At 54.8% G+C, this 24404-nt stretch overlaps 1 protein-coding gene across 4 annotated transcripts in view; it reads left to right on the forward strand.

Moving 5' to 3' along the window:
* Positions 1–24404, forward strand: part of CACNA2D2 (calcium voltage-gated channel auxiliary subunit alpha2delta 2) — a 140810-nt gene that overhangs the window by 19029 nt on the left and 97377 nt on the right. For all 4 annotated transcript variants that reach the window (XM_025271910.3, XM_025271911.3, XM_025271912.3 and 1 more), the window contains exon 2: positions 6865–6946. In XM_025271910.3, coding sequence (XP_025127695.1) covers positions 6865–6946 — 82 coding nt within the window. The remainder of the gene's footprint in view (positions 1–6864; positions 6947–24404) is intronic.

Consider the following 24404-nt stretch of genomic DNA (forward strand, 5'->3'; position numbering starts at 1 on the left):
TCCCCAGCACCAGGGAATCTCTGATGATCCCTTGTGATAAGTGGGCTGCCTTCCTCTCTGTGTGCATGGGATGGGTAGGTGGGGGTGGAGACAGTGCTCCTGGGGCCCCATGTTACTCACACTTAGGAGTCCCTTAAAGTGAAGTCGCTCAGTCATGTCCAACTCTTTGCGACCCCATAGACTGTAGCCCACCACGCTCCTCTGTCCATGGGATTTTCCAGGCAAGAATACTGGAGTGGGTTGCCATTTCCTTCTCCAGGGGATCTTCCCGACCCAGGGATTGAACCTGGGTCTTCCACATTATAGGCAGACGCTTTACTGTCTGAGCCTCCAGGGTTTTTTTCCTTAGGAGTCCTTTAAGCTGAATCAAATCTGTTGAAGATGAGCCTGTCCCTTTGAGTCTGCATCTCAGCTTACCTGCTTGTGAAGAGGTGGATGGCTAACCAGGGAGCCTTATTCCATGTGACTTGGCTGAACCAGCATGCTTCCATCTCCCCAGGCTCCAGTGCAGCCCCCACCCCACCATGGTTGGTGCAGTGCCAGGCTGGCGCTGACTGGTCTACACACGTCCAAGCACTCTGGCCTCAATGGCTTGGAGTGATTTGACCACTTGGCCTCTTGAGAGTGAATGACCTTGGCTACACTTGCTCTCTGTTTTTTGGAGGCTGTGATCCAATCAAGATCAGGGGCCCTACTCTGGGCTTTGAGCCCCAAAAGATTTTGAGGCCCAAGAGTCTTCTCTCCTGAGCGGATAAGCAGGAAGGACGCTCTGATCGTAGAGGCCCTGTCTTTTCCTGGGAGTCTCCCCTGTGTCAGGCGAGGTCTCTTAGGTAGTGCAGGAGGGGGCTGCGGCCCACCCAGAAGCCCAGTCCAAGGAGGAGACACAGCCATCCCACACTTTATGAGAGCGGGTCTGAGGAGGGGGACTGGACTGAGGGGAGGACAGCCCTGCTGCCCAGATGAGTCTGTGCACATGTGTGTTGGGGCAGTCATCATGGTTAGCATCCCTTCCGTGGGGCACCGGTCCCCTCCTGCTTGCTTTGGGTCCTGGGAGGTGGACAAGTGGTGAGCTTTATCTCCATTTTCCAGACGGGAAAACTGAGGCCTAAGAGGGCACATCTGGTCCAAGGTCATGGAAGAGCCAGGGCTGAATCTGGGCACTCAGTCTAGGTAGAGAGGGATATCCACTGAGTGGTCAGGGAGGACTCCTTGGGGGAAGTGGCTCTGGAGGTGCCACAGTCTGGGGTGCAGCCTGGAGCTTCCTGCTGTTGGCAGCAGGGCTGTGGCCTAGCGGAGGGGCTGGCCACATCCCAAGCCCTCTTTCAGCAGGGGCCACTACTGCTCTCTGAGCTTGGGGTGGCCTCTCATGGCTGGAATGGGGAGTGGCCTCCTTGCCTCCTTACAAGTCATCTTCCCCTGCGACAGGGTAAGCATAATACCCAGGCCCTCTGGACCAGCTCTCCTGGGCTCTTTTCATGTCTCTATCCCTCCCATCTCTCCCTCTGTCTCTACCAGACCACCACCCAGCTCCTGCCCTATGTTTTCTTTCCCCTTCAGAACACTGCGAAGGCACCAAGGTGGGAGGTGGCAGGTCAGCTGAAATAGAATAATTAAATAACACTTTAATTTAAATCATCGCCTCCCCCAGAACTAAGAGAATAATTGGCCAGTCTGTCACGAGAGAAGCAGGAGACCTGTGGGCCCCCACCACGGCCAAATTTGGTTCAAGTACCCTCGACAGCAAGTGGCCTCCCCCACGCTCCTCACTGCCCGAGCCCAGCCCTGCCCTCCACTCCTCCAGCCTCACCTGTTCTTCCACCCTCAGCATCTCCCCCTCCACGATGACTGCCCTGCTTGAGCTGAGCAGGGAAGGCTGTAGACTGCTCTTAGGCCCCCAGTGGATGGGGTTTATCCAGGCAGCCTGCCTGGTGGAGGCAGTCTGTAGCAGGACTTTGGTGGCAAAAAATGCCTCCTTGGGAGTGGTGAAAAGGCCTGCAGAGGTAGTTGGGGGCCCGGAAACCCTCAGCCCTGGTGGGCCTCAGCCTCTCCCAGGCCTTCCCCTGTCTGCTCTTGAACGGAGCCCTCCCTCCCTCTAGTCCCTCTGCAGGGTCCAGCCGCCCACACCTAGCCGTGCCCTCTGAGGGTGAACCTGCAGTGTCACCTGTCTCTGGTTTTTTGATTTGTTTAATTATAGATGAGTTTTATGCATAATTTATTCCAAAAGCCTGGATTATACTGTACAATTAAATCACATTCTGATCAACAACTTCACGTATAAAATTAACAACTGGCAACAGTTTAAACTGTGCTGCTGCATCGGCACGCAGGCTCTTCCCCTCTTCCCTCTTCACCCCTTCCCCTCTTCCTCCTCCCATCCCTCCCCTCCCTCCCCCACCCCTCCCCTCCGCTCCCCTCCCTCTTCTCCCTCTGGACAAGCCTGTGCAGCCAGCCTCAGGGCTGGACGCCCTCACCCCAGGTGCTCTGTAGTTTGACCTGGGCCTCCCCAGCCTTCTAGCTGGGGTCTCGATGGTTCTGTCTGCTAAAGGGGCCCTCAGCCTCAGTTCCTCACCCCACACGTGGATGATTTTGCTCCCCCACTTGATGATGATACCTCCTCTTCCCTCACATACTCCTCTTGGTTCTGAAACGTGCCTTGGAGACTGAGACCCAGAGAGCACCACAGCACCTAATGTCGTCGTCTTCCTGCTGGGCTTGCCCTCAGCCCTCTAGCCCTCGGACACACACATCTTTGCCCTGTGCCTGCTCCCTGCCTCTCTTAGTCTGGGGAGCAGGGGGTTACAGGAGCTATTAGGGAAACCCTATTTCTAGCACCCTACCTCCATGCCCCTTCCCCACAAGCAGGCAAGCAGGGAAGATTTCCTAAGCACTGGGTGGGGGAGAGGGAGTCTGAATTTGATAAGCTTCTAGCCCTCAGGGGACTGCCAAGTAATAATACTGCTCATCAAAGTTGCCCTGTGGATTTGGCCCTGAAAGTTATTCAGCTAATCATTACCGTCCCTGTTTACAGACCAGAAAGCTGAGGTTCCGAGGGGCAAGAACTTTCCACATTCACACAGACAGCTTGCAGAGGTAACCTCTCCCTGAGGCTTCCCAGAGGCTGCACCGTCCTTGGGCAGGTGGGGTCATAGAGCTGATGGAGCCAGGAGGACGGGTGGGCCTGGCTTCTCTCTGTAGAAGATGGCTCCTTGCCAGGGGCCTCAGTTTTCTTGTTTGTGAAATGGGGGCTCAGTGCCTCTACCCAGCTAGGTTCGGGCACATCGGGGGACACAGTGGTGTGAGGCTGTCCCCAGCCTCTCGTACCCACCCCAGGCATCCTGCCGGCTGCAGTCCCTGGCTGCACGTGCCTCCTCCCAGATGCTCTCTCTCCTCACTGTTGTGCTAATTTGGCACTTAGAGACACTTGGCAATGAGCAGTGTCATCTCAGTGAAGAGCATGGAAAATCACAGGGATGTGGGGAGCCAGCAGGTGGATCTGTCGTGTTGGGAGGGTGACCCATGGGCCACACTGTCTGGCCCGGGAGGTGGTGGCATATCCGGGCACTTGGGTCCAGATTGTTGGGACCCCAGGCAGGATTTGGTCAGTTTGCCTTTGACCCAGTGGAGCCGTGGGTCCTAATGTCTCCCCTATCCTTCGAAAGTCCCCATGCCCTTCTGCTGGAGTGTGACTGGGCTGGCCAGGGTGGTTTCTCTGGCCTCTGGGCAGGAACACTGCAGGTACACGGTTGACTCCTGGCCTCCTCGGCCCCATGTGTTACCCTTGGAGCCAGCTCTGGGGCACCAGCCAAATCCTGGAGCCCCCAGATCACATCTCTGTGATGATGAAATCAATGATCTGTCACTTTCTTTTAAACTCTTGGACATGTGTTGCCTTCCTAGTTGGGTTTGGTTTAGGTAACAAATCAGAATATCTTGATTTCCATGGTATCATGATGATGGGCAGTGCAGCTGGGGTCTACCCAGCAGACCCACTGTGCCAAACCAAGGGCTAGAGCCATCCCTAGACCCCAGGAGGGTGTGCGTGTTCTGATGTGGTGTGGGTAGGCCGGTCCCTGCTGGCGCCTAGCAGGGTCTAGAGCTGCTCAGCCGGGGGTGGGGGGTGGTGGAGGGTGGGAAGACGTGTGTGTGTGTGTGTGTGTGTGTGTGTGTGAGAGAGAGAGAGAGAGAGAGAGAGAGAGAGAGGGAGGGAGGGGGGGAGAGAGGGAGAGTGGATGTGGATATGGATGTGTCTTGGGAAGAATTGGACTTTATTCTAAGATTTAGTTCTTTAAACATTTTTTTTGTGTTGCAGTAGCCTTTTTTGATGAAATGATGGTGATTATAATAATGGTAACAATAGCAATGTGTTTTCTGAGCAAAATAAAAACTTGGCATCCATGTCTGCTCTTTCAACTAATTTTTCTTTACTTATCTGTGAAATTCTAGCACCAAAGACCTATAGATACACTAGAAAAGAGTCAACAGCCTGGGGTCATATCAGTGCTGTGTTGGTAAATGTTGACAGTTCACTCTCTGGGGGAAAAAAAACTGAGATTGGCAGCATTTGCAGATTTCTGGGCTATGAGAATTTCCACTACGACGATTTCAAGCTCCCGAGGTGAGGACACTGAATGCAGAGTTGGGAGGAGTTGCATACTATCGACTGTTGCTAACTCCAGCACACCCCTGGGTCAAGTTCACCACTTCTTGGGTGGATGACCTTGGGTGGGTCACTTTTAAAGCCTCTGAGCCTCAGTTTACTCCTCTGTAAAGTGGGATGGTAAGTGGGGATTTGCTTCTCTGTGAAAATTGACATGCTGGCCCCACACCTTGTACATCACGGGAGCCCTTGTACCTGTCTCAGGAAGATGGTGATCGGCATTCTGTCCCCTAGACCAGTGAGTGGCTGAGGTCAGGGTCAGGCCCAGGGCAGAGCTAACAGTTCCCTTGGAGATCAGTTCCTTGACCTCAGCCATTCATGTGCCACGTGCCTAGCTGGACACAGGACTGTGCGGCAGCCCATCTCGACATTAGCCAGCCCCCCACCCCAGGCTCTGTCTCAGGAGCATAAAACAGCCACCTGCCACACTGACCATCCTCAGCCAGGGCCAAGCCATCAGTGCCTGGTGGACAGGAGTCAGAGGCCAGGCAGGCTGTCCATTCTCTGCTCGCTTTGCCCTCCCCCAGCTGGTGGTTAAGACCTGATTACCCTTCGTAGCCGGGCCTGCAGCCTGGCCTCCCCCGGCGCTCAGTGTTCACTTTTTCCCTGCAGTGGGGAGCAGAGGTGGGCATCAGGCTGTGGCTTAAACGAGCAACAAGCTAAAGCTAATACCTCTTTCTTTTGATGTTGATTTTTTTTTTTTTCCATCACAGTCCTGACATTCAGCTTGGCAAATTGCAATTAGTGATCCGCCCGCCTCCTGATCTGAGTTCCCATGCCAACCGACCCGGGCACACACAATGGCAAGGGCCCAGCCCCCAGCCACAGGGATGTGGGGCAGGGGGCTGGAGTAGGGAGTCAAGCTCCTCTGACCCAGAGAGCTGTAAGAGCCCTGGCCCCGAGCAGCACTGGCAGAGGTAGGGGAGGCTACAGGACCAGGGCAGGATTGGGGCCAGACTCAATCTCCTGGATCACATGGCTCCTGGGGTACCCCTGCAGAGGTGGGGGACTGGCTTTTCCCCCACCCTTACCTGGCCTCCTGGGATGTGCTTAACCCATGGGCATATTTCAGTCTTTGTGAGAATTCTCCTATGAGCCCTCCCTGGAAAGGCCGTGTTCTGTGTCTGGTGGGGACGGGAAGTTGAGGTGCCTTTCAGGTGCATTAGGGTGGAGACCTTGATCATAGCAGAAAACGCTTTCGACCATTTGAAAACTGTCTTTCTGGCCAGCAGCCCTTGGCCAGGGCTGGTGTGATTTTGCTCACCTGATCTGGCACTGCGTGAAGCGGGGTTACAGGTTAGCCTCCAGGCCAGCTCTTTCCCCAGTTACCATCCCAGTTCATAAGTGTGGGCTGAGAACATGGGGTCTTGTGACCGCCTGTCCATCCTGTCCTCTCATAAAGATTCCCATGCAGCACCCTTAACCCTCCAGTTCTCGTGTGTGCTTCTCATACCCTACAAGGTATGAGGAAATTATCCTGGAGGAAGACAGTGAGACCCAGGTGGATTAAAACAACCTCGGGGTGGTACCAGTGCAAAGGAGACCTGCTCAGGCCGGTGGCTCAGGTGGAGGGCTCGTGGGGCTCCAGGTACCCAGAAAGGGACGGGCTGGTCTGAACTGGACTTGCGGGTGGATGGTTCATGCGGGGCATCCAGCGATGAACCTCTGTTTACTAGTTTGCTGGAAAGGCGAGGAAGTCATCTACGTCCACTGTTTAGAGGAGGCCGCGAGGGGCAGGGAGCTGCCCCAAGTTACGCAGCAGCTCTCGCTCACCTGCCCTCCTCTTGCCCCAGTGCCACCCAGCCCTGGGGGCAGGAGGCTCTGAGATGCAGCAGACATCAGGCTCACCCACGTCCCCTCCTCCCTGGTGTCCTGAGTCGCCAGGTTCAGAGCAGCAGCATCAAGGGCTGCCTCTTCACGGTGAAAAATAGTCTCGCTGCAGGCTTCTCAGAGCTACTGGACTCCCTGAGTTGCATTTAAACTCTAATCTGCTCCCCTCCCTGGCCATCCGACAGTATGTGAGGAGAGCCTGGGCCACCAGGTCCAGACTTCAAAGGGAAAGAGAGTCATTCCCAGCCTCTGTTTCTTCTCTAGTGAAAACTGGGTTCTGAAGGGACGGCTGCTGTGGGTCACCCCCAGGTGGCCGGGGCGGGGCTGCTCGGGCTGCAGGCGGGTCCTCCTGACACTTCTCTCCTCTCTGCACACAGGATGCAGCACTGGGCCCGGCGCCTGGAGCAGGAGATTGATGGTGTGATGCGGATCTTTGGGGGCGTCCAGCAGCTCCGCGAGGTAAGCCCGGTGCCACTGGCTCTCCCTGTAGGGACCCTCTTCCAGCTGCAAATGGGGGAAGGGCTTCAGAAATAAGGAGTGAGGAAGGTGTGGCACAGCTGAGGACCCGCTGTGATGGGACATGTGGGACCTATCGGGGCAGGTGGGGAAATAGAAACATGGACGCCTTCGGGTTTTGATCTGCTCTTCCCTAGGTCACCATGTTGGAGTGGTACCTAGTCGGCTTTGATGGGGAGATGTCGGGCTTTTCAGGAGGGTGAGGTCTGTGTTTGAGGCAGCATATGGGGTGGGCATCCAGGCCCTGGCGGCTCCAGTGGAATGTAGTTGTGCACGGAAGCCAGAGGCACTGTCCTTGCAACGCGTGGGGTGGCCAGGCCGAACCGCCCCGGAGAGTGGTGCTGCCCACTCAGGGCACTGCATGCAGCAGGAGGTGAGTGGCAAGCGCGTGCTTGGCGAGATGAGGGATCAAGGGGCGGGCGGGTGATTGATTAGGCGCGAGCAAGCACATTCATCCTGGGAGATTATGTTAATGTTTGAAATAGTGATGTGAAGAGCAGGCCATCCGTCACCCCCAGAAGGCTGCAAAATGTGTTGCTGTCAGGCCACGGGCTCCGGAGCTGTCGCTCTTTATGTGGAAATGCGGAGTCTCAAAGACCTGAGCTCTTGGAGTGGTCGGGGTGGGGCTCCCAGCTATGTGCTGGACTTGAGGAGTTCTTTGCTGGCTGCCTGGGCCAGGAAGTGTGACCAGAACTGAACAGGAGATTAATGGGTATCTCCTGCCAATGGTTGGTTTAGGAACAGCAGATTAAGTGGAATTATCACTGGGGGATTCAGCCAAGGGTCCAGGCCCTGGGCTCAGTGATGAGATACTGCACTGTGTTCCTGTGTCGCTCTTGGTCAGGCCCAGGTTAGCAGAGGGAGTGTCTGTGGGGTGTTGTCTCTTGCACCGTGCTCAGCTTGTAGCCAGTACCCAGGAAGTGGGGGTGGACATGGGTGGTGTTGATGTCAGCTGCGGATGTGGGACCTCTGGCATAGGATGGGGCTGATCAGGGATGGCTGTCTAGGTGGTAACGTAGTTGGGAGGGGGAGTCTGAGTCTGGAGGCCTAAGCCATGAGCTTGCCAGGTGTCCTTCCCCCCAGCCCCGGTGGCCCAGCCTCTCTTGAGCACCCCCTTCCCTGGTGGCTGGGCTGGAATTGCAGTAACCCCCGTCCTTCTCTCTACCTGTGAACTCTGAGTGACTCAGCCATGCTCGGAGGCCGGCAGAGCTTTCCAGAGAAGGCACGGTAGGAAAAGCTGTTCCAGAACAGAAGTCAATTTCTGCTCAGGAATAGCACCCAGCGCTTACTTGGTTCTCAGTGGGCACTGCCATGTGCAGCTGTTTAGGTTAGTGAAGACACGAGAGTTCCCTGGAATATATGTCGTGTGCTTCCCAAGCTTCCCAAGAACATAAGATGTACCCCACATAAGGAGTGAACCATGCGCTTCCAGCCAAGAAATCTTGCTTTCAGTCCTCAGCTCAAGGATATTGTTTATTTTATAGTCACGGGCAGCTCAGACCGTAAAAGTTTGCTATTGGGGAAATAGTGTACGTGTTTCAGGCTGGAGACATCTGAACCATTGAGCTTCCTGGATGGTGCGGACCAGAGATGGAGTCCTGCTCAGCGAACCCACTGTGTGCTCCTGGGCAGGTCCTAGACCGGCTCTGATCCTCATTCTTGGTCCATGGCGTGGCTGGGAGGTCTGGCTGGAATGAGGTGGTGAGAATGGGAGTGGACAGGCTGACACAGATACGCTCCTTTTCTAGAAACCAGATTTGAATATTCCTCACTGATCATTGTCATTCCCAGGATGTGTTGTTCCCTTCCTTTCTGCCAGGAGTCGAGTGATTCCACACACTCATCAGTGAGCATGTCTTCCCCCACCCCCACCTTCCTCGGGGTCACGCAGTGGGGTATGGCAGAATTGGGGCTCAAATGCCGGGCTCCTGACCCCTGTTCCAGGGTGCTGCTTCCTCTCTAGCTAGGCCTCCCTTCTTGGGGTGGGCAGGGTGAGCCAGGAAAGAAGGGAGCTGGGCCAGGCTTGGTGAGGCTGTGGCCAGGCAGAGAAGTGCTGACCTGGCGTTCCAGGCTCCTTCTGGCAAGCCTCTGCCTGTCGGCGCCTGCCAGCTCTCCAGTGGCTCTCTGTCCTGCTCCAGTCTTCTCTCACCTGCTTCCTCAGCCTCTTATTTCCTGCTGACAGCTCTGGGGCTCCTTCTTGGCACAGGACACTCCTGTGAAGTGGGCAGTAGGGGAGCAGGTGAAGAGTTCTAGAAGAAAAAGACAGCCCTATGAGAGCCGGAGGAGCCAACCAGTCCCCCCCACCACCACCACCCCCACAACCCACCCACAGCCCTGACTAAGCCACCACAGCCCTCCTTCAAGTGGACACAAGAGGGCCCGTGTGCCCGGCCCATGCCCGGCTCAGAGGGTCAGGAGGATGCTCACACTGAAGCCCTGACCCAGCCATGATGCTCTGTGGGCCCTGGTGCCACCTCTGCCAAGCCTATGGCTTCCATCCCCATTGAGGCCACCCCGCTCCCTGCCTCCCTGAGCCACCCCCAAACACCTTGCCATTGGGGTGATCCTTGACTTTCTTCTCCAACTTGGCTGCCCTCTCCACCAGCCCCAGTCCTGGAGGCAGCCCCACCCCCAGGAGCTGGGTGCCACAGAGCTGGCAGCTGCAAGTGTCTAGAAACTGCAGACAGTGGCATTTAGGAGCCTTGTCTTGGCACTTTCCTCCTCCTCACCTAAGAATAACCCCACAAGGGTGTGGCTGGGTACAGACTGTGGCCCATTTATAGGTTGGACACCATGGCAAACCTTGGTGGAATGTGGTGGGTGTCCGAAAAGACCCTCCCCCATTTCTTCACCTTACAGAGCCTGAGGGCCAGCGCATTGTAGGAGCTCCCACTGTGGCCTGGGGCTCCTGAGCCATGCCCCACTGGGAAAACCCAGCCCCACCTCCCAGCCCTGGCTTACACCTGCTGTGAACAGGCCACGGAAGTGTGGATACTACTGCAGTCCGCCCCCCCAGGGCCTCTAGAGGCTGAGTGCAGTCTCCTGAGCCCCTTCTCTGCCCTCCCCCATCAGCACTATATTGTCATCCTGTGGGGGGAGGGATAGCAGAAAGCACATATGCTGGGGCTCTGAGCTCATTTTCATAATGAGGCTGATCAGGATGAATAATTCATCAGGTGCCTGGGGGTGCATAGCGGACCACATGGAGATGGTCTGTCTCCCCATTCTGAAGCCCAGGTCAATCTGATGGGTACAGCCAGGGACCCATCCCCCTCTGCCTGAATGTCCAGGGTAGAAAGGGAACAACTCTGGGGGGGAAAGCAAAGCAGGACAGACTGTAGTCAGACGTGGGGAAGAACCAGTGGTTCATCGGGTGCACCCACCCTGGGATGGATTCCTGACTCGGGTAAGACATCTGCATGGAGGGTCTCTGCAGAAGGCAGTGAGAAGATGCTCTGTCTGGGGTGGGTGTCGGGGTGAGGAAAGGCTGCCTGGCTGGAGCTGGTGTGGCAGCAGAGACCTGGGATCGCCATGTCTGGGGACCACAGGCCAAGTCTGGACCTATGGGAGCCTTTCTCAGTCCTGTCAACCCCCACACGGGTCCCATTAGGGCAGAAATGGCTTTCAGCCCTGCTCACGCCCCTCTCTGCTTCAGCCCCCATGACGGCCGTAGCCCAGCTGTGTGCTGCTAGTCACTTGCAGGGAAACCAAGGTGTGGCTGACTGTCTGTACCCCCAGTCCTGCCCTGGAGCCCTGACTTGCTAGCCCTGGATGGTGGGGGTGGTAGCGAGGAGTATCGAGGCAGAGGTGCAGGCTGGTGCGGCCCCTGTCCTATAGCTGTGTCCACAGAGAGCGAGACCCCAGGACTCAGAGATCCCTGACCCAAGTCTCCAGCTCCCTTCCCCACAGCTGGGCTTCTCTGGACAGTCGTGATGGACCAGACAAACGCTCTTCATGTGTCCTCACTCCTACGGGTAGCCAGAAATGGGATTTCTGAGCCAGGGACAGCGTTGTAGTCCCAGCCCATCTTGTCTGCCCCTGGCCATCCTCGCACTGTGTCTGCTCAGTGCTCCCTGGGAATGTGTAATTAATATTTGCAGAGTGCCACATCTGGAGCTGGCTCGAGGCAAGGACCGATGTCTGGCCACACCAAGGACCCCTTTTCTGAGGGGCTCAGGGAGGCAGGAACAGGGCCCTCTGCAGGTGCCCTTCAAAGCTTCTCCTTGTTCCTCTACCCTCACCCCCACCCCACCCCCACCCAGTACCACCAATTCCTGAAACACAGGCACCCTCACACGCTGGCTCAGGGGGTGCTGGCCAGGGCTGTGTTTGGGCCCCATTTGGGGTAAGAGGTCCTCTCTGGGCACCTCAGGTGGGACCAGCCATATCCAGGAGTGCCAAAGGGGCTCAGAACCCTGGAAGGGCCGCAGCAGACGAGGATGCAGGAAGTTGGGGTGGAGGAAGGTGCCAGGGGACAGAAGCAGCCCTGGGAGGGCCAGAAAAGGGAAGCACCAGTGGTTGTGACCCCCAGACCTCCCCTTAGTCCTTCAAAGCACTGCTGGCCTCAAAGTTCAGCTGGCCTCAAGAGGCAGACCTCACTTGGCCAGGTGGACCCGTACTCACGCAGGACACGCACGGCAGTGCCAGGTCACATGCTCGGTTAGGAGAGCGGCGCTGAGGGAGCCCCACCCAGGCCCATGACACCCCCTCCCCAAGGTTACAGGAAGCCACAGAACCACCATCCAGGGCCTCCGCAGTTGCTTCTCCCCTTACGGCCCCCCACCCCTGCTCCAGCCACCTCCCACTGAGGCCCAGCGGCACCCTCTCGTCTCCTGGTGCAGATGATCCGGACGTGGGGTGTGCGAGGGTGGGGATGGTGGGGGGCACGCATGTGAAATATGCCACTGGGTAGGGATTGCTGCCGCTTGCCTCTCTAAAAACCCACATATATTATTCTTTAATGGAAAGTTAATTGTCTTATTATTCCCTCCATATGGTCCTCTTGCTCGGCACCCAGCGGGGATGCATGGGGCTGAGGGGGGGTTGGGGGCTCCTGGGAGGGCGTCTGAGACGTGGTGAGGCTGCCACCAGAGCCTCCATCTATGGAGGCAGATCCGGGGGAGCCTGGCCGAAGCCCTTCCTGGATCCCCTCTTGGTCCCCCTAGCCCAGCCTGCTCCCCACCTCTTTTTCTTCCCAGGTCCTGCCCTAAGGTTGGCCTCTTCTGGCACCGTCTCCCCACTCTGTGATCTGGGGATGCTCCCTCCTGAGCACTGTTTGGGGAGATACAGGGTGGGAGGGGGTGGTGGTTGCTCTCCTGCTCGCCCCCTCCCCACGTACTCCGTGGTTGCCTGAAGGAGAAAATTCCATTTTTGAGAAGCTTTTCAAAAGCCAATTCATCTGTGCCAGGAGTTCCTGCCTGACGGTCATCTGACTAGCTTGTATCTCCTGCACCCCTTCTGTACACACCCCCACCGGAGAGGGGGCACGGGGGAGGTCAGTGTTGGGGGAGGACCGTCCCAGGACACCCTACCCAGGGGCACTGGCTCATGTTGGCCGTGCCTTCCATGAGCACTGGCTGCCTGGAGCCACCACCACGCGGATGGCACCTCTGGGACTGCTAAACTGGGCCAGGACCTGTGTCTTTCTCAGCCCTTCTGCCCTTCCCAGGCCCTCCTTCTCCTCCGTGGAGTGTGAGGGTGTTAGGCTGGAAGAATCTCTCAGAGCAGGTGGAGGATACAGTGATAGGAAGGTCCCCAAGGGCGAGTGGGTGCTCACATCTCTGATCAATTCAGAACTCCTTGCTCCTGGAGTCCTACACGGCAGGCAGGGAGTCCTGCTCGGAGGCTTCAGGGTCCTAGGAGAGTCTCAGCAAGGAGCTGCTGCCCAGGTTCCAGTGGAGGCTGTGGGTATGGAGGGGACAGGTCTGTGGGAGCGGGGTCTCTGGGTAGGATAGGCAGACCCACGCCTAGTGATATACGCCACCGGAGAAGGGGCCACCAGCTTCCACTTTGTGCCAAGAGGTCACTGTGGGGCCACATCCGAGGTCAGCTCCCAGAGGATAGAGAACAGTTCAGGGCAGGAGAGAAGAGCTGTGTCATCTTCTGCTTTTGTTTGTTTGTTTGTTTATTTTTGGCTGTGCTGGGTATTCATTGCTGCGTAGGCTTTTCTCTAGTTGCAGTGGGGGGGGGGCTACTCTCTAGGGCATGGGCTTCTCATTGTGGTGTCTTCTCCTGTAGAGCACAGATGTTAGGGTGTAAGGGCTTCAGTAGTTGAGGCTCCCAGGCTCTAGAGCACAGGCTCAGTAGTTGTGGCACATGTGCTTAGTTGCTCCATGGCGTGTGGGATCTTCTCAGATCAGGGATCGAACTTGTGTCTCTGGCATTGATGTGCAGATTCTTTACCATGGAGCCACCAGGGAGACCCGAGCCATGTTTTCTGAGGTACTACAGCTTGTAAGTGGCAGAACAGAAATTTGAACCTGGAGCCTGTGCCTTGGGTGGGCAACACGGAATGGTGGGCAATGGAAGAAAGAGTGAAGTGGGGAGGAGTGACAGGGCTGGGCATCCTCGTACTGTGGGACCTGGTGCATCTTTTCCTGAGCCTTGTTTCCTCCATCTGTGAAATGGGGGTCCAAGCACCCCTGTCCTCAAGGGAGATGTGAGGATCTCAAGGGAGAAGGCAATGGCAACCCACTCCAGTACTCTTGCCTGGAAAATCCCATGGACGGAGGGGCCTGGTGGGCTGCAGTCCATGGGGTCGCTAGGAGTCGGACATGACTGAGTGACTTCACTTTCACTTTTCACTTTCATGCATTGGAGAAGGAAATGGCAACCCACTCCAGTGTTCTTGCCTGGAGAATCCCAGAGACGGGGGAGCCTGGTGGGCTGCCGTCTATGGGGTCGCACAGAGTCAGACACGACTGAAGCAACTTGGCGGCAGCAGCAGCAGCAAGGGAGCAGGGGCAAGGGAAGGCTGCAGAGAGAGCCCTGCAAATATGGGGGTGTCTCTGTGCCCTCTCCAGTATCAATTGCCTGCCCTTCCAGGACTTAGTTATGGTTTTAGAAAGTTCAGATATGCAGGCTGTCACCTTTGCTTGTTGAAACCCAGGAATTTGGAAATTGGTTTCCTCTTCCCCGCCTTCTTAGTCCTGTTCAGGCAGCTAGAACAGAATACTGTAAACTTGGTGACTTATCAACAACAGAAATTTCTCATGTTACTAGAAGCTGGGCAGTTCAAGATCCAGATATCCACAGATTTGGTGTTTGGTGAGAGCCCACTTCCCGGTTCATTGATAGTTGTCTTCTCGCTATGTCCTTACATGGTGGAAGGCACGAAGGACCTCTCTGGGGTTTCCTTTTTAAGGGCACTAATCCCGTCCACTAGGGCTCCACCCTTATGACCTAACCACTTCCCAAGAGGTCCACCTCTAAATACTGTCACAGTGGGGATTAGGTCTCAACATAGGAATTGGGGGAGGGGACACATTCAGTCTGTAGCACCTTCTGACCATGACATCTTTGAGGGCTCTTGCTGGGAGAGGCACAAAGGCCACCAGAGATTGGAGAAACAGGGCCAGTGGGCCAGGGAAGGCGGCAGCTGCAGAGGCACCCAGGGAGGAAGCTGGTGAAGGGAAGGGAAGGGCCCTTTCACCCAGAAGAGGCCCGTGAGTCTGTTTCTCAGATCAGTCACCCAGGTGCCGGCTTGTCCTCCCAGGCCCTGTGGGCTCAGAGAAGGGCATGGGGATGGACTGGCCTTAGAGTCAGGGTGGTAGGAAGCCACCAAGCTCTGGGTTCTTGAGGATGGCAGCTCTTGGCCTGAGGTTCCTTGGTTTAAGAAAGAGACGATCTCAGAGGCATGGTCAGAACGTCACCAGATGGACAGCGCCACGTTCTAGAGAAGCTGAGAACCTGTGGCTTTGGGTCTGGGTCCATTCCCTCAAGTAGATGCCCTTCAATTCTTCCATCCTGGGAATCTGGGCTGTTTAAAGCATTCCCTGGCAATCAAGTGGTTAGCACTCAGGACTTTTCAGTGCTGGGGGCCTGGGTTCAGCCCCTGGTTGGGGAGCTAGGATCCCACAAACCATGTGGCCTGGGCAAATCCCAACCCCACCGTGGCAAGAGTTCTGAAAAACACCTTGCCTCTCCTCTGGGGTCCCCAGGGGGGCTGGCCTAGTACCAGAACATTTGGGGGTCAGCTCTGATGGGGACTAAGTGCTTGCAGATTACTGAAGAGGCCAGAGCCTGGTCACTTCTCTCTTGGTCTCTGCATCCATCTCTGGAGAGTGACAGGGCTGCATGTTCAGAGCTGGGGGCTCATCGGGATGGGAGATGGGGGATGGAGTAGAGGACTGAATGGGTTTCCATGCTGGGCCCCTGGGGATGGCTGACCCGATCTGCATCCCCGCCCCCGTCCTCCACCCCCATCCATCCCTGGATCGGTGGCAGCCACGAGGACACTCGCCTGAGATTCATGGAGCCCCAAGCATTTGGCAGAGGCAGAGAAGTAATTGGTTCTGACAAACCACAGCCGGCCCCAGGGGCAACATGAGCAGCGTTTACCACAACCAGGCAGGAGACGGAGGCTCAGCCTGGCCTCCCTCCACCTTCTCTGAGCATGGCTCCCCTCTCCTTGTGAGCAGAGATCTGGTGTCTGGAGAATATTGCCGAGCCCCAAACTCCCCATCTTTCCTCGACCTCTCTCTCAGCCCTGGAATCCAGCTAGCTCCTTGGCAGTAGTGGGGCAATGAAGACAGAGGGGGATCCGGATCCTGGGCAGACTCGTCAGGCTCCCTCCTTGTCCATCTGTGGGTTCCCATGAATCAGGGAACCAAGTGACTGACCCTAGGGCTTTCTCACTCTAGCCTCAGGATGTGAAGTGGGGGGCTGGGCCCCTGCTTGAGAGGATGTGCAGTCTGGGTGGAGGAGCAGCTGTGCACACACATGGGGTGCATGTATGTACACATGCCTGCCATGTACAAACATGCATGTATGTGATCCACCTGGAGTAGCACTCAGCTGGGAACTCTTCCGTGTCTGGTTAGCAACGGGGGCAGGCATCTGAGGACCACAGAGGGAGAGGTCGGGGCTCTGATCTGTCCCACAGGACCCTGGGAACCATCCAGCCCACCTAGGGGAACCATGGCCCAGGGCATCAGAAATGTAAACGTCGGTGTCAGACGCCCTGAGCGAGCTAGACTTGCTGGGGTCTGCCAAGTTTGGTCCTGTCACATAGAGGGTCACTGATGGCTCTTTGTGAGGGGATGGAGGGTGTGGCGGCTGTGGAGAAGGGCCCCAGAGAAGAGCTGGCTGTACAGTATGCTGGCACCCTGGACCTCAGGCTGGGGTCAGGGCGGTTGGGCTCTTCCTAGAGTGACTGGAAGGCCTGGCAGGAGGAGTGGGGAGCCTTCAGGCCTCCAGGCATCCATGTGACCTCACCGCCCCCACTGGCCTTCTCAGCTTTCTCCTTCTCCTGTACTTGCGGCTCTCCCCACTCACCCCTCTTTCCTCCAGGCCTCTCCCTGGTTTTAAACCCAGCCCACAGCCCCCTCCCCAAGGAAGCCCTCTAGATCAGTGCTGCTCCCATCTTCTGTCTGCTCTTGCATCCTTTGGGTGTATACAGGAGTGGAGGCTGCCAGGGACCTCTCCTGGACCCAGTCCAGTCTTCTCATCACATGGGGCATGGAGACCATGCCCAGTAGGGCAGGCTCCTGCCTGGGCCTCCCAGGATGCCACCTGAACACAAAGCAACAGACCTAGAAGGCAACTCGCCCCTGGAGATTGATTATTGATCCCATGACTCACTGGGAGACAATCTCTGACCTGCGGAGACTTGGTGAGGTGGGATGTGGCTGATCACAGTGGGAGGAGAGACGAGAGGAGTGTGATGATGCATGTGGGAATGTCTGCGCACATGTAAATGAGAGCACGTGAACCTGTGTGTGCGCGAGCGCTCCAGCGGGAACAGGAGCAGGGGAGTGTCTGTGTCTGTGGAAGGGAGTGGTCGCGTCTGCGTGTGGGGGCGGGACCGGGCACACACATTCCTGTGTGTGTGTGTGTGTGTGTGAGAGTATGTGATCCCATATGCGTGTGTCCTGGGTGGGATGTGTGACCGACAGGCGTGTACATGCGTGTGTATGTGTTGAGTGCACAGTTCTGTGTGCTCTGTGAGCAGATGTGAACAGGAACATTTACAGGCCAGGGTGGGACTGCGAGGAGGCAGGTGCCGCAAGCTCTGTGTCACCCGAGCAGGCGAGAACTACTTAACTGATTAATTAGTGAAGACGAGAAATCTCAGCTGTGGGTGAGGAGCTCACAGTCTCACACACATACACACACACACACATACATGCCATGTCCCCACGTACCGTGCACATCCCCTTCCAAGTCACTCTGCCTGACACTGTTCTTAGCAGCAGCCTTGCGGGGAGGCAAGATGCCAGTCGCTTGGAGATGTGTGTCCTCCCGCCCCTGTGTGTCGGTGCCCTGGGCTACTGGACCAAGCGACCCCTGTGGAGAGCACAGCCGTGTGCATGCCCCATGGATGAGAGCTGTGGCTGGTCAGGGGCACTGGGCAGGAGCCTCATTTCAAGGGTCTGGGCCTCCTGGTGAGGGGGGAGCAGCCCTTCCAGCTCGGGGCTGGGATCTGCTGATGGGCTCCCTGCCCCAGGGTAGCGGGGAGAGCACTGGTGCCTGTGGGCTTAGAGCTGAGCTGGAGTCCACGGGGAGCTTCCCACAGCTCAGAACAGGCCACTCCCACTTTCCGCCCCCAGGTGCCTGGTCACCAGGCGGCTTCCTCCACCAGCCCTGCAGGCAGACCCAGGGGCCCCATCTCTCCAGCCCCAAGCCTGCTGAGCCCCTCCCTCTCCTGTCCCTAGAAAGGGAGAGCCCCGTGCTCCCCCACGTGCTCCCCATCAGCAGAATTATAGCTGCCTCCATTTGAATCTCCCATTTGAGCACAGCTCCTGGGGTGCCACTGGCGTTTGTTGGGTTTGGCCCTGAGGCCCAGAGTCTCGCTTGATGCTGACTGTCCAACGGGCAGCCCTGCCACCTGTTCCTGCGGCCCCTCGCAGACCCCGGGGGCCTACGCTTGCCTTGTCGTGCAGGAGCCCCGGAAGCCAGGTCAAGCGGCAGCCACTTGCCTCCTGATCAGGTATTGACAGAGGAGCCTTCATTATGCTCCAGCTACAGGCGTGGAATAAATTGGTGTGCCGCAAATTTATTCTTTTTTAAAAAGGGACTTTCACACTGGGGAAAACTTTTTAAAAGAACATTTATATAAAAAGCAATTACCATGCCAGTAATTTTTATGTAGTCTCCCCCTTCCATCGCTGCCTTTGTGTTTGAACGTGACCACCTCCCCGGCAGCTGCAGCCTGGCTCCCCGGCCTCCCGGCTAGAGCTTACCGCCTGCTGCCTGCCGGAGTGCCTCCTCCTCCTCCAGGAAGGCTCCGGATGCAAGGCCCGGGCCCAGCAGGGATGCAGGCTCAGGGAGCATGGCTGGGTGGATTTATGTTCAAAACTCAGGTGCTTTGGAAATTTCCTCCCTCGTGCGTCTCTGTCCCGAGGTTGCTCCGTTTCCAGGACTGGCATGGGCCTTCTGGGCCCCTCTTGGCATCAGCCAAGCACTTAGAGGCACCTGCTTCCCACAGCCTCAGGGCCCTATTCCACGAGGGAGGAAGTGGTGGTGTGGGAGCAGGTATTTTCCCTCCCAAGGAGCCACTAACGGGCACCCTGCTTCCCCAGCCATTATTGCTCGCACACTCGATGCATTATGTAAATTGTCTCCGTTGCTAAGTGGTGGAGGAGCTGCTCAGGGGGAACGGAGGTCTGGAGCCTCATGGGGGAAGGCAGGAGACTGGCCCTGAACACTCACTGCTCCGAGTCAGGGAGGGTCTGGCAGGCTCCTGGATCAGACTCAGCACCCCCAGGGCTGGCACTGTCTCCCTCTCAGACCATAGTTTGCTGAGGGCAGTGGCTGAACCCCACAGCAGATAATCTGGGTGGGCTTGCTTCCTCATTGGACAGGGCCGTCAGATTGGGCCCTAGCCTCCCTCCTCACACTGGCTCCCAGGGAGGAGCCAGGGAGGCCTGCTTCTCCCACCTGCACGAGTTTCAGCAGCAGCGTATCCTTAGATGCACAGAGCCTCCTTAGAAACCCTTGGTGGAGCTAGAGAGGTTATGTCCATCTGTGGGGTGGAGTGACCCACCCCTTTGCCTCCTGGAGACCCTGGGGCTCCTTCTGCAGTGAGCACCCAGTGAACTCAGAATATAGAAGGGGGAGTTTTGGAGTGGCACCACACGCTGGGGCACCAGCAAGTTCTTGGGTCCCAGGGGTCTGAGATCTTAGTGAGGTGTGTAGGGGCATGAGGGTTCTGGGGCCTGGGCAAGGCCTCAGTGATGGAGGGGGCTCTCCCAGGGACTCGCCTAGCTTTCCACCTTCCCTTTTGAGACACAAGATCTGCTGGGGGTCCTAGCCCACTCAGAGCCGAGCACTCTGAGCTTCTTGCAGACTGAGCCAGAATCTCTGCCAAGCTTGTGTTTGCGTGAGGCTGGTGGGTGTATACCTCACACTTGTCTTCCCTGTCCCAGGGACTGAGGGCCCAGTGCAAGGGGGCCACTGGAAGGACTCACAGATGTGTACATTTCCGGAAAATTTGAGATTCCAGGAGGGTGTGAGATTGGCAAAGACACTAGCCCACTTGGCCCATTGCCCGTGCAGTCCCTGCTCTTCCCACCCCTCCCCAGGCATGGCTGCCTGTGGCTGTAGGTGAGATGGGCCACCTGGCCCTGGCACAGGCTTCAGCAGAGGCCTGTGCAATGGGTGTGAGTGCTTCTGTGGCCTCACAGACATTGTGGAAGACTCGGAGCTTCTTCCTCCTCACCCAGCACTGTCCCCTACTGTCCCCAGGATGACTGGCTTGCTCCCTAGACCCCTGTGGGCTGCTGGCCCTCACCTTGCTTTCTGAATGCCTCCAACTTTGGGGAAATATAGGAGTGGAGGCGAGAGATCAGCCATGCCAAATTGGTGTTTTGGTCTAAGAACCTTGTTTGTGTACTCAGCTCAACAGGGAAGTGAAACACTGAACTGCCTTAATTTTTGGTAAGAGTAACAGAGGTGATAATCGCTGCTGCCTTTTGTGGGGGTCCCTTTTTGCAGACCAGAGGCTGGGGTCAAAGCAGTTAGTCTCCTGTCCCTGACTCCTCTGCCTCCATTATTCTCTCTTCTCTCTCCTTCCCTCCCATCATTCTTCCCCTCCCCATCTCTTTTCTTGGGCCTCCCTGGTGGCTCAGGGGTAAAGACTCCGCCTGCAATTCAGGAGACACGGGTTCGATCCCTGGGTCAGGAAGATCCCCTGGAGAAGGAAACGGCAACCCACTCCAGTATCGTTGCCTGAGAAATCCCATGGACAGAAGAGCCTGACGGGCTGCAGTCCATGGGGTTGCAAAGGAGTCAGGTACGACTTAGCGACTAAACAACAACAGTATCTCTTTTCTTCCTTCCTTTTTTTTTTTTTTTTTTCTTAAATTTCTAGATGGATTTTTAAAGTTAGGGTTTTAAAATCAGTGTCACACTCACACGTGGTGTAAAGTCATGGTTTTCCCAGGCCGGTTGTGTTAGAAGCACAGCAGACCCCTCCTCTCCACGTCCAGCTCCCTAGAGGCTGTCGCTTTCTAGTCTCAGAGCTCCATATCTCTAACTGGCATGCTTCTGTTGCTCCTTCGTGGCTGTCCTGTTTTAGGTGTTGCCCGTGGACATCCACTGGGGAGTAGAGCGCGAGCACAGCGTCCGCCCGATCACAGAGCTGTCTCTTGTCTGACTCCCACCTTCCCCACAGTGTTATATGGTGATACAGCAGGTCAGGACTCAGTGGTGGTATTATCTTAACGGGGCAAATGCCATTCAGAACTGTGCAACTCATAGTGCACATTTCGGGGTACAAGTTTTACTTTTTTTTTCCTGCGGGTAACAACTGTCCGGTATTTGCTTGGTTTCCTGTGAACCTTTACTAATTTGCCCCAAGCTCCTTGGCCCTTCTATCTGACCTCTTCTCATGCATGCACACATATCTGGGCTCTGGGTCACTGCCCAGGGAAGTCTTGGTTGGGATTTCCCTCGCCTCTCTTCTGAGTTGGAGTCCCTCTCTTCTGCGTGCTGTACACTCCTCTTCCCTGGCTTCTGGTTTTCTCCCCTGGTCAGTTAGAGAACATTTTCAGTTGGCATCCTGTGCAAAGGTGTATGGAAGCCAGATTTGGGGGGCTTTCATGTCTCAGAAAGCCTGCCCTCTCCCTCACATCTGGCAGAGGTTTTAGGTGGGTGTGGAAGTTCAAGGTGGAAGCCTTTTGCCTCAGAATTTCCAAGGCAGCACTTCATTCCTTCCAGCTTCCTGAGTTGCTGTGCAAAGGTCCAGAGTCGCTTGTATTCCCAATCCTTTGTACATGACCTCTTTTTTTATCTCAGTGTACGTGCTTAATCACTTAATTGTGTCTGACTCTTTGTGACCCCATGGACTGTAGCCCACCAGACCCCTCTGCTCATGGGGATTCTCCAGGCAAGAATACTGGAGTTGGTTGCCATGCCCTCCTCCAGGGGATCTTCCAAACCCAGGGATTGAACCCAGGTCTCCCACATTGCAGGCAGATTCTTTACCATTGAGCCTCCAGGGAAGCCCATGAACACTGGAGTGGGTAGCCTATCCCTTCTCCAACGGATCTTCCCAACCCAGGAATCAAATCGAACTGGGCAGGTGGATTCTTTCTCCCCGTGCCTCGTGTTCAGAAATTCCACCCTGATATACCTTGGCGAGCTTTATTATCATTCTTCACCACTCAGTGGACATTTTCAGACTAGATTCTTGTGTCCTTCAGTCCTGGGAAGTTTTCGGAATGATTTCTTTGACTATTTCCTCCCTTCCCTTTTATCTCTTATCTTTCTAAAACCTTTAACTCAGGTCCTTTTTTTTTTTTTTTTTTCTGTTTTCTTTCCAATTTTCCATCCGTGTGTCTTTTTATCAGGAGGTTTGTCAATTCTGTCTTCCAGCCTTTCTGTAATGTTTTACACTTTGTTAGCATATTTTAAATTCTTGGATCTCTTTTTTTGGTTCTTTTAAAAAATAACATCTTGCTCTTGTTTCACTGATGCCATTGATCCTGTCAGCTCTCTGAAGATGATAGCTTTAAAAAAACTTACTATTTTGAAATAATTTTAGATTTACAGAGAGGTTGCCAAAATAGTACAGAAATTCCCTAACCCTTCACCTACTCCCCTTTAATGTTATCATCTTGCATAACCATAGTACAAATATCAAGAAAGAAATTGACACCGGTACATTAACACTAACCAGCGTGAAAACTGTATTTGGATTTCACCAGTTTTCGCACCAAGGTCCTTTTTCTTTCTCAGGATCCAATCCAGAGTCTTGCCTTGCCTTTAGTTGTCCTGTATTCTTAGTCTCCTCCAATCTGCGACGGTTTCTATGTCTTTCTTTGTCTTCCATGACCTTGATACTTTTAAAAAAAACTACTGTTCGGTTATTTGGTTTAAAGTCCCTCAGTTTGTGTTTGTCTAATGTTTTCTTGTGATTAGACTGAGGTTATGCATTTTTAGGAAAAACACCATAGAAAGGGATGTGTCTTTCTCAGCGCAGCATATCAGGGAGAACCTGATGCCAATGTATCTTATTATGGGTGATGTTACCTTTGATCATTTAGTTAAGCTGGTATCTTCTTGGTTCCTCTACTGTGAAGTTGCCCTTTTCCCCCTTTGTATTAATAATTAATACATTTCTTGGAGGATACTTTGAGACTATGCAAATATCCCATTTCTCTCAAACCTTTGCCCATTAATTTTAACATCCATCTGTAGATCTTGCCTGCAGCAGTTATTACTGAGGTATTTTTCTATTTCTCTCATTTTTATTTCCTTCTATATTTATTAACTGGAATTCTTTTGTAAGGAAGAACTGTCCCTTCTCCCCTGTTTATTTATCAGTTATTTACTTATGTCAGTATGAACTAATGAATGCTTATTCTGTGTATGGTTATTCAGTATTATCGTAATTTTCTTGCCCAGATTATTCTAGCTTTGGCTTTGGGAGCTCTTCTAGGTTGGCTCCTGTGCCCTTTGACATGCTGGTGTCCTTATTTGAGTACTTCCTTTCTTTTTTGTTACCACAAGATCTTCAGCTCATCTTGTGTTTTCCCTGGAATCAGCCACTTCTCCAAGGAGTTCTGGCTCCATTTATTAGCGAATGGTATTTAGAAATCAAGATTGGGGTGCTGAGTGTGCTCATTGCTAGGGGGATGTCACTGTTGCTAGGCTGTCTCACAAGAAGTAAAAAAAATATGTATAGTCCATGTGTACGCACATATCTGTAATTTTATGTCTTTATCTGTCTATCTTTATAAAGATTCACAACAGTGAGTCTACACTGAAGCCTCTACTCCAGTCCAGTACAACAGGATTCACTGAAGTCTTCCTCCATTCCTTTCTGGTGACTGCCTCTCTAACAGTGAGAAATCCAGCTCTCATCATCTACAATATGTTTGTTTCTTCAACCCTTGTATACACAATTTATAGCATCTTTTTTTAAACTTTCATCTTTCCATGTAGCCCAGGTTCCTTCAGGTTTTTGTTTGTTTTGGCCTCTGATTTCTATGTGCCTGTCTCCCCACCCCTGCCCCTCAGTGTTTGGGTTTCCAAATGGTCTGCTCATATTTAAGGAGACAGAGAAGATAATGTGACAGGAGCCGAGGAGAGGAATTAACAACCCTCTGGCCTTAAGTGGAAACGCCATCGAAGTGCAGGGCACTGAGTTGGGGGTGGGACTCTGGGTATGGCGGGGGGTCTTGGTGTTCCTGGTGGGCACGCTGGTCCTATTGCCCTCCTGGGCTGCAGATTCCCCAGCAAAGCTTCTCCCAGTTGCTCATCTGGGGTTTTAGTCTTTGGAGTTCCCCATCATTAACCCACTGCCAGCAGAGGTGAGCCCTCCACAGCCTGCTGAGCCAGTCACCCACAGTCCATCTGCTTCTAGCTTCCAAAATGTCCCTGGTGCTTCCTCCACATATTCTATGACCCGTGGGTTTTTCACTATTTTCAATAGCCCTTTACTGTGGTTTCAGGGAGTCTTGAGGAAGAATGAAAATTTAATCCACCAGGCATCACTGCTTTCACTCTCTTGTAGCAACTGAGCCCTTCCTCTTTGTTCACGGAAATCCATGTAGGTCCCCAGCCAGTGAATACATGAACAGGAGATTCTCTGGCTGAGGGAGGCAGCAAGCAGGTCTGGCCTCCTGACCTCCCTCTCATGACCCGTGATCCTCCACACAAGCCCAGGGGCCTCCTGCCTACTGCCTAGGGCTCCTGAGAACACAGTTCAGGAACTGCTGCCCCATGCCTGGGAGGG

The sequence above is a fragment of the Bubalus bubalis genome, chromosome 21, assembly GCF_019923935.1.
Source record: "Bubalus bubalis isolate 160015118507 breed Murrah chromosome 21, NDDB_SH_1, whole genome shotgun sequence".
NCBI lineage: Eukaryota > Metazoa > Chordata > Mammalia > Artiodactyla > Bovidae > Bubalus > Bubalus bubalis.